Source organism: Squalius cephalus, assembly GCF_949319135.1.
Source record: "Squalius cephalus genome assembly, chromosome: 2".
NCBI lineage: Eukaryota > Metazoa > Chordata > Actinopteri > Cypriniformes > Leuciscidae > Squalius > Squalius cephalus.
In genome coordinates, this window is record NC_137123.1 from 2,274,865 (window position 1) to 2,285,635 (window position 10,771).

Consider the following 10,771-nt stretch of genomic DNA (forward strand, 5'->3'; position numbering starts at 1 on the left):
GAGAACAGGACAGTGACGTGTGTGTCTGAGGATCAGCCGTATCCTGATCATCCAGAGAGATTTAATGATGATGCGTTTCCTCAGGTTCTGTGTGGAGAGAGTCTGACTGGACGCTGTTACTGGGAGGCTGAATGGAGTGGATTTGTTGCTGTTATATCAGTGTCATATAAAGGAATCAGCAGGAAAGGAGGGAGAGACTGTGTGTTTGGATATAATTACAAATCCTGGAGTCTGTCCTGCTATAATAACAGATTCTCTGTTTGGCACAATAAGAACAGCACTGTTATTCCTGTCATCTCTTCATCCTCTAAGAGAACAGGAGTGTATGTGGACGTGTCGGCCGGCACTCTGTCCTTCTACAGCGTCTCTGACACACACACACTCACACACTTACACACATTCAAAACCACATTCACTGAACCCCTCTATGCTGGATTTGGGCTTGATTTTAACTCCTCAGTGTCTCTGTGTGACATTAAACAGCGCCCTGAGAGAAACAACAGTGACACACACACAACCGGGTGAGTGAAATATACTGTGGGCCCTATCTTGCACCCAGCGCAATTGACTTTGTACATGTATCATTCCTAGTTTGCACCCGCGCACAGCGGACTTTTCCCTCCACAGACGCACGTCGGTTAACTAAGAAATACACTTGCGCTCCCGGGGCCGGTTCAGCGTAAAGAGGAGGTGTGTTCCGGCGCAAACGTTCCCTCATGCTATTTTGCAGGTTTAGAAAACAATTCCTAGTTTAAAGTCAGTGGTGCGTTGCGCATGTTATTCATATGCTATTTTAAGGGCGCATGCTTGGCCATAATCAATGTAGCGTGTGCACAATGCGCATACACTTTGATTCTCTCATCTACACAGAAGCAGCAGTTTCCATTTTTGCAAATCATACATTATTACGATAGATAGATAGATAGATAGATAGATAGATAGATAATTTATTATAAAAGCATACATCTAGCTTACACATTTACCCAAATTATCATACGCCTGTTTAACCGAAGTTAATTTGGGTGTGTTTCCATCCCCAACGTCACTTCTCTGTGTTTTACGGCCCTGACAAGAACGTCGGTCTCCTCGGCTGTGAACCGCTCCTGGCAAATCCGCCGTTATAATAGGAATCTGCTATAGAACAAGCGCGCCTGCTCTTAAAGGGAATGTGAGATGACGCTCTGATTGGTTTATTTCACGTTACGCCCAAACCACACCTATGAATAATGAAGCTGCTTCAGACCAACCCCTTTTAGATTTGCGTCGGGCGCAAGAGTCATTTATCCCGCCGCAGTAATAGCAACAGCGCCCACAAAGTTACTTGCGTTTCGCGCTTGATACTTGAGTTTTCAGACCGTTAAAATAGGGCCCTGTGTCTTAGTGAGGATTTTTGCAGACTGAATAATAGTTCAATCCTCTGTTCTTCATACATCACTAAACACTAGAGATGCACCATATTGGGTTTGTGCTGATACTCCATATGCTGATATTTCACAACATGTTGTGGCCAGTACCAATAAATACATATTTTCCTTTGTTTTGAAACAACACAGAGTCTCTCCTGTGCAGAGACTATAAACACATTATTCTTCATTTTAGTTAGTTTTGAGCTAAATCTATTTCTCCTTCAGTTTCAGAGTTGTGAGGTCTCTGTGAATAGGGCTTAAGACTGATTTACTGGTATTTCTCTAAAGCTCCTGATCACACACGATCTCTAAACTTTAATTTGCTATTAATTTTCTGTAATTTTCTAGCTGTAGTGTGATCTTCTTTTCTATTAATATTCCTGCAGACGAGGAATAAGACAGAAATAGTCAAATTCACTCAGTATTACTTGATCTATTCCAGCACTCCCTCAATTACAATCAAGCACAATTAACTGTAGACAGTTGTGTTGTAAGCAGTAAAACAGTCCAGTTCTTTATAGTCAAACTCATTTATTATGTTTGATAATGAAGATTTCTGTCCACCCCAGACTGCTGATGGTCTTTATCTGTCCACCTCTGTGAAAATATCCACAGTTAAAAACACTGATTTATAGAAGACTTGACACATTATTCAGCTTGAGCTTATTGATGGAGAATATAGAGTTCATGTTGGCTAGTTAAACATAAACATAACTGGACAATTATGTGTGAATTAAACTCTCATTATAGTATATATGTGTTTGTTATATTAGATTGTTTGTTATTAGTGAGTGACATCACAGGTGTCAGTCGCAGCATTATATACTAGCTTTATATTTTCTCTCTGTCAAACTGCCTGTCAAATAGTTTTTATAGTAAACTGTTTGTATGTTGTTGGTTTTGAATTGTTGGTAATACTTTACAATAAGGTCCCATTAGTTAACATTCGTTAATGCATTAACTGTATTTATTAACATTAGTTAGTCAACTGTTCATTGTTAGTTCATGTTAGTTCAGGTCCATTAAATAATATTGACAGATACAACTTTTGATTTTATTAATGTATTAATAAACGTTGCAAATAACATTAACTGAGATTAATAAAACCAGCTGACTCTTTGCCTCTGCCTTCTTCTGGTTCTTCACAGGTTCACAAATGAACTTGATCTGATTCGTCCTAAGAGAGACGAGCCGCGTCTGAATAATGAGGAAGGTAAATCACAGTTTTTTTATAACCATTGGCCAGATCTAATTCAGGGGGTTACAAATGTCCAGATCATTGCAGATAAACTGTGTCAGCAGAAACTTATTCATGAGGAACAATATTCAGAAATCACACATGACAGTTTAGCCAGTCAGAAGAGCGTGAGAAAGGTCTGTGATATTATACTGTAACGCTGAGGTTGAAGCAGAAGCAGAATCCAGATCCACATGCAGCATACTTTATAAAATAAACTCAAAACTTCACAGATGCAGACATAGACTCAGGACCAAGACTCTGGAACAGAACAACATACAAAGTCAAGAACCCACAAACACTGACACAAGACACAGGGTTTAATTACAGAGGCAAACAAGCTAAACAAGATAACAAGGGGCTGTGGTTAACCAGAGACACCTGGGGAGACTAATAGGCATTAAACATAATGAGGAACTGCTAAACATGGGGAACACAGACATGAATCATGACACATACGCATGTATAGTGACACTGTGAAACCTAAATTAATCTCAATTCTTCAGAAAGAGGAGCTTTACATTGTAGAACATCTTTACGATTCTAAACTATGAGCTCAATATATATATATATATATATATATTATTATAAACATGTTTTTCAAGATATTATTTGCTAATGACATTGCAAAGAAATCTCATAAATATTTTATATATTTAATTAGTTTTTTACCAATGCAAAGTAAACTTTCTGCAGGTAAAGTGATTTTGTATCCAGGTCTAATTATATTTTCTTACTTATTGGTGAATTACCATTGTAAAATCCAACAGTTGTTCTAACTAACACTCTTTAGTTAACTTTACTTAATGTCTTAACGTAATTGTAAAAATCTAGTAATCTGTACTACTATACTACAGACTACTATGTACTACATGCTATGGCTTGGTTACTCAGAAAACCCAAAGTTAGATTAATTATTCGGTTTGAGTGCCATTTCGTCAAGCAAAAAGAGTTTCTGAGGCAGGGCAATTTTTAATAGACTTTGCACTCATTTCCTCCACTTCTGCAGTTTTCTTTCTCTGTTTGCATTCACTCATTTCCCAAAGTAATTTTGATATTGAATTATCAATACAACATTATTAGAGAACTTCACATAAGCTAAATTGATTTTCCTAAAATGTTTAAACTCACCATTATGATTATCAGTGTTCCATTTGGTTGGGCACTTGGAACTTCATTTATATTATTGTAATTCTATTCTAAAAGGTGACATAACTTCTAACTAAATAATTTATTAGTCTATTTTTCACATTGGATAATGGTCTTTTAAAATTGTATTTTGCTAAAACTTGTGTCATTAACACCTTGTGAAACTTTTAATTGGGTTGATATAATCCCACTATATTTGTGACAATATCTTGTAATTGCCCATGCTTGAGTTAGAGGTCTGCGTGGGACTGTTTTTTAAGTCCCGCTCCCGCTGGGGTTATATCCCGCACCCACCCGTTCCCGCTATATATACACTATTTGTTCACCCGCTGTCTGCTTAGAATAATTTTCTTCCCGACCCGACCATCCCGCTTTAATATAGATCTCCCAGAATTTCACATGTACATTTTCACAGAGAAAATAAAAATGTAGTCTGCACAAACATTTTTTTATTATTATTTTATTCGCCTTGTCAATATACAAAATTTAACATTTTGCTGCAGACAGTAGGGGAAAAAATATCGCAGCGAAAAAAAAAAGAAGTGTAGGCTATTATTTTTATTCGTATTATCAAAATTCGTAACATTTTGCTGTTAAGCAAATACAATCAATGCATGACAGAAAGAACCGTTACTGGTCCGTGCGTGCAGCGCGTGCATAACGGTCCATAGCCTACAGGGCAGACTGTAGCCTATACCGGGTGGTCGATAAGATTAAGATTAGGTAAAGCGAAGATATGCTGTTCTGAAAGAACGTCGGCGTCGGGAACGTGATATTGAATGACCGACCGCTCCCGTTCAAATTACACCAGAGTTACCGACCGCTACCGTTTTTTAGTCGGAAATGTAATCCCGCGGCGCAAAATATCTGGTCGGGTCCCGCGGATCCCGCGGGACAGCCGCGGGAATGCAGACCTCTAGCTTGAGTCACAGACTTCACCATTCAGCATGTGAAACACAACAATGGTAACTATACTTAGTCAAGAATAAATCTAAAGTAAATTATCAAGTTCTCTATACGTCTTTTTTTAGTTACTAGAACTCTTGTGTAAGTGAACTATATTAACTAAGCATTTGCCAGTACAACATACTATTTCTATTTCACTTTACTTAGTTTTTTAAGGCAATCGGTTTGCATGCTTTTTTTAAGTAAGAATATCTAATTAGATTCTACAGTGTACACTTCAGTGTACACTACATTCTGTTTGTAATCTTGCCGTGGGAGTTTTACATGTCAGAATGTATATTTTATTAAGTTTACTCTTCTGTAGTTCATTGGAGGAGTAATCTTTATAAGAGTTTATTACACGGCTCTGTGGAATACTTGATTCTGATTGGTCAATCACGCCATCCAGCGGTATGGTATTCCCAGATAACAACAGAGAACAGAAACAGAGACTCATCCGGGTCACTGAAGTCAGCAGCGCTATACGCCTGCTAGGAACGAGTTTTACTTTGTGAAAGTTTTGCATTTGGTGAGCTGATAAAATATTTAAACTCAGTCAAATCGATATTTTGAGTACAGTTAATTATGCCATCCAGTATCATGGATTTGCTCTCTCTGTTGTTTCATACAAATGCAGCTGGCTACTGTTTTGTACACTGTTGGATTATTAGATACAAACAGGTACGATTTTAAAACAGTTTAATCTGAAATCAATATCTCGGTAACACTTTAGAATACTGTTTCTTACTTACTGCATAACTAATAAGAATTACAGAAAAACTAATAGTTAGTGCTAATAGTTAGTCAGTGCTCTTGGGAGTCTAGTTTTGTGTGAAACATGACAGGGGATTAGGGATGAATGTAAAGTGTGTGCCGCCTTCCACACAAATGTACGTTTTTTTCATAATTGATGTAATCGATTACGTCGACACATCATTCTTCTGAGTAGTTCTATGCAACTTAATTTACTAATTTGATTCCTTTTTGTAGGGAGGTGGCAAAAACTTCAGCTTGCGTACTGTTGTAAAATGGATATTACAATTAATGAGCTATGGCAAGTTCATAGGAGGAGCTAAAATATATCTACATTATACACACACAATCATTTTACAACATTATTTAGCTCAAATAATTAATTTAGATCATGTAAATGTGTTATTCAGTCCTTCCATGCAACATATCATGTTTTGCACCTCTGACTACTAATTGTACTATACTCGTAAAAACCTTTTTCTTTAAATCTTGTTTCCTGCTTTGTGTGTGACTCGCTGAAAAACCACTGACTGTTCAACAAGAGTTTGGATGAGATGCCTCTAAGAGACGAGACCTGATCTAACCCTAATATTTGAATACTTCGAATCATGTGTTTAGAGTGAAAAATACTGAAGATCTTTTTCTTTTTGTCCTGCAGAAGTGAATCAGCGAAGGAATGTGGCGTCTGTTAAAGAGCAGCTTGAGAACTCTCTGAGGGATCTAGGAAAAAATGACCTGAAGCGCTTTCAGTGGTACTTGAGGAATCATGAGCATATTCCAAAGTCTGAAATGGAGAATGCAGATGTCTTTGACACAGTGGACACGATGGTGGCACGTTCAGGACCAGAAGAAGCTGTGAAGATCACAGTGAACATCCTGAGGAAGATGAACCAGAATTATCTGGCCGATCAGCTAGAGAACAAACACAAGGAAGGTAATGTTTAAACATTACATGTAAATGTTTTCTTTCATTGTAAGGAGTGATAGTTTAGTACTGTAATGGATTCAGTGTGAAAAATGAAGTCATTGTTAAACTCAAATGTTTCTCTTTCCTCAGCTGATGTGTTTGTGTTCTCTCACAGCTCGGACTGAGGGCAACATGAAGGCTTCTTCCACTTGCTGATTCAAAACAGGTCAAGGGTAAATAATGATCAGTCTGTATCTGGAAATACATATTTATCACATAATCATATTCAAGTCTTGAACTTAATCCCATGTAGTTACAAGAGAAAATAACTGCAAGCATTAGTTAGAACAAGTGTTCGTTAAATGGTTTATGATCCTTTAAAAGCATAATTAAAGCTACTTGTGTAAAACAATGGCTTATAACTTTTAACCAATATGTGACACTGTCACCAAATTTGTATTGTCAGAACATGATTTCTCTGAATGCTCTAATGCAGCGTATACACTACCAACTTTAGGCCCAATTTTCTCTGGCCGGCAGTTTTCTGGAGCTCGCAGAAAAAAGCCTGAAATCTGAGACAAATTGGTGCTCGTTCGTGCATAGTGTGAATCATCAAAGACACGATCCAAGAGAAGTGCCGACGCATCGTGGATGACCATGAAACATTTAGTAGGATAAATATCTGGAACTGTCTACTATTTAAGTTTTGCAGTGTGAAATGTGTCTTGACTGGAAATGGCATTGACGACCTACAGCCAATGAGAGAGCAGGAAACAGTGCAAGGGAAATTTCACAAGGAGTTGTCATCTCCCCAACCATTCTCTCCTCCATAGTCTTGCTTTTCTTTTTTTCTTTTTCACTGCATATCAGCACACAGCCAAACTGGATTGCAAAATTCTTGCAGACCAACATTTTTCAGTTCATATTCCAGTCTTGCGGTAGAATTCAGCAAGACCAATTCGTGATCTTATGTCATTCCCTGTATCACTTCTCACGCATGCATTCATTGTATGCATTCGCAAAGCGTACATTGATTATCTTCACTGCATTTATATTTATAACAAAACAAAATATAAAACAACTCTTTGTTTACATTTTAAAAAATAATAAACATAGGTATCTTTACTGTAATAAAATTAAATATGACATAAAACACAACCCTGCCCCTGTCCCAAATGGCGCACTCCGGACTTGAGGACTTCCTCAGAGTCCACACTTTGGTGATGTCATGAAGTGCAGACCTATAGGGCCCATTTGAACTAAGATTACAATTGTAACACATAATGAAAATGTGCATGAGTTTCAGATGAATTTACAGGTTTCAATATTCATACTACGTTTACATATGACTCAGTAAAGCCCTGACATTCGGTTCTATTTATTTAATGAATCATAATGTGATCATATTATTCAACACGCTATCATTCTGTTTGAGACATCAACCACTGGTCGATGATCATAATGTTTGTATAAACTGTGGGTAACAACTGGTAAAATGTACATCTAGGTCATAAAAACTGTAATATTTTCTTCTCAGCCATGTTAACAATTGTCCATGAGCGAAATCTCCTCCCATCCGTTGTCTGATTGGCCTTTCGCAAGGATTCCTGGGGAGTTAAAATGTGTGGAGCCTGCATCCATGCGTGCTTTGCGGAAGACCGCTTCAAGGGTACAAAGGGGGCGCTGCTGAGCACACTTCAGAGCCTTAAAATGCTGAAATGGAACGGCCTACGGACTCGTAGACTCAGCGAGCACGCGCAATTTAAGTCCACGAGACCGAAAGTCCACATGAAGTGCACCATTTGGGACAGGGCCCCTGTCTTTTAAAAAAAAAAAAAAAATTCAGTTTTTATTATCAATAATAGCCATTATAAATGTATAAGTAAATGGTATAAGAAGCTATATAGGAAATAAAGCAAACAATTCAGCATAATACAGCAAAAAAAGATTTGCCAATAGATTCATAAGACCAAAGATTGCCCATTAAATATAGACAAGATGAATTATATCTCATGTTTAACCACTACAAGAGACATCAGAGCCAGCGGCAAACGTCAGAAGGACTAGCCGAGGATAGGATGTTCCAGGTTAATGTTAATGAACGCTGATCTCCTGGATCTCACAACTCCTAAAACATCAGATCAAATTTTCAAATAGGAGCTATCTTTATATATAATCCACAGATTTGAGCTTTGAACAAGTACATTCTCGCCTGAAAAACTCTTAAAACTACATTTTGTGACACAATAACTGTAGTATTTTTAAATTACGCAGGTTTTCTCATCCGCTATTGGTGCTTGCTGGTTGGAGCTAGATGCATTCTGGGATACCTGGCTGTCTCAAGTCCACAAAAGTCACCTTTTGATGCATCCTGGGTAAAAGGGGCGGAGCAAGAACACATCCGGGGATTTGAACTGTATTAGCTAGATGTGAACTTTGAATTGGAACAGATGACGTTTCAAGTCCACAAGAACACAAGTACAGACAAGAACGCATATTGAGAAACGGCCCAACCTTGATCAAACTTTCCTGCCTGTAACTTTCTACAGTAGTAATCCTAAAGCCCTTGATTAGCGAGTTCACATGTGTTTAATTAGAGCTGGAGCTAAACTCTGCAGGAAAGAGGAACTCAAGGAACAGAGTTGGGAACTCCTGCTCTAGGACCAATTAGGAAAAAGTAGGTTTAAAAAAATAATAAACCAAGTGATTGAGACTGCACAGACCAAGGCATTTCAATTACGTTACAAGCTGTTGTCCCTTATGGAACGAAAAAATATTTCCATATATTTCTGATCAATATATTAAATGGTTTAAATATACTGAAAAAAAAAAAAAGAAATGGTATAAAATTTTACAGCGTCTCTGACACTCACACACTCACACACATTCAACACCACATTCACTGAAGCCCTCTGTGCTGGATTAGGGTTTATTATAACTCATCAGTGTCTCTGAACATGAAAGGCAGGAAAAATCTATGGCCTATATATATATATTTTTTAAATAGGCCATAGATTTTTCCTGCCTTTCATGTTTCAGTTGTATCGAATACTTGCTAGATTTGGTCTTAACTTTGTACCCTCCTTTACGAAAAATTAGTTTATTCAAGTATGCTATTAGTATACTTCTTTTAAACTAAAAATAAGAAAGTATACTTTGTCTACTTTTTATATACTTCTCAGAAATATCCTTAAAATTGCACTTAAGTATATTTGACTTATACTGACAGAAAAGTATATTCGGCCTTTACTTGTACTCTATCTTTTGATCAAGATATATTTATAAGTATAATTAAAGCTACACTGTGTACATTTTTAAGTTGATTTTTAGCAAAAAACACTTTGTTCTTTCAAAATGATATGTGCTCATTCATGTGTAATTACTTCCACCAACTAATCAAGTATTCTCGTAAGCATAGAATCTGCCATTCAGAATACATACGAGCGAGCGAGCCATGTTGCGCCTCCGAGGGGAGATTACTCATAATACGGCCGCCGTAGGAGTTAAAACGCCCTAGGAATGGGAGGGGCTAGAAAGTAATTGTTATGAAACTGCTCCGAGACTCGAAGGTGAAGATCCAAATGCAGCTTTATTACAGAGTAGTCGTACAGGCAGGGTCAACAACAGCGAACAGATCAATGGAGGAAACACAGAGAACATCCAAATAACAGGCAGAGGTCAGGGCAGGGTCAGAGTCCAATAAACAATCCAAGTCAGGCCAGGCAGAGAAACAATCAGGAAACGGTGAAACAGTCCAAGGTCAGCAATACAAGAATCAAACACGGGTAAATAACGCTCAGAAATGCAGTAACAGTACAACAAGACTTCGCACTGAGTGAATGTGAAAACCAGGTATTTATGGTGTGAGTGAAATAAGGTGACAAGACACAGGTGAATGAGATGATGAGTGCTGATGAGTCCGGGCAGTGAGTTATGGGAAATGTAGTTTGTGAGGAAGTGATCATAGTCTATTGTGGAGCGCCCTCTGGTGGCTCTCGAGGGTACTCCAGCTGGTGATCGTTACAGTAATATTCAGCTGGTAGTCATATACAATTTTACCTCTGGATCAGTAGCGCGGGAAGGGGGGTGCTGCGGGGGCTGCAGCCCCCTCTTCATAGTATCAGCACCCCCAAGTGGGGGGCTGTGAACTAACATAATATTGTACTTTAAAAACGTGAAATAAAAATAAATAAATGGACAGCGTTAACTAACTCTCTTATGCCTAATGAAGTGAGTGTTCAAGGCAAGCTACGCAGAAAATGAAATAAAGTTTTAATTTTCCATGCTTTGTTACGTTCAGAGCACGTGAGTGGAGAGAGCATTTCTGAATATTCCGCTCGCTCGCTCATTCCGCTCGGGGTCGCTCGCACCCAG

The 10,771-nt window shown here is 38.0% G+C and overlaps 1 protein-coding gene across 1 annotated transcript in view; it reads left to right on the forward strand.

Moving 5' to 3' along the window:
- LOC307154416 (NLR family CARD domain-containing protein 3-like) overlaps positions 1 to 9,213 on the forward strand; it is a 67,906-nt gene extending 58,693 nt beyond the window's left edge. Inside the window, exons 8-11 of the mRNA XM_079864335.1 lie at positions 1 to 521; positions 2,555 to 2,619; positions 6,149 to 6,424; positions 6,573 to 9,213. The exon at positions 1 to 521 is cut by the window's left edge and continues 59 nt beyond it. Of these exons, the coding sequence (XP_079720461.1) occupies positions 1 to 521; positions 2,555 to 2,619; positions 6,149 to 6,424; positions 6,573 to 6,613 (903 nt within the window). The 3' untranslated portion in view covers positions 6,614 to 9,213. The remainder of the gene's footprint in view (positions 522 to 2,554; positions 2,620 to 6,148; positions 6,425 to 6,572) is intronic.
- Positions 9,214 to 10,771: the final 1,558 nt, after the last annotated feature.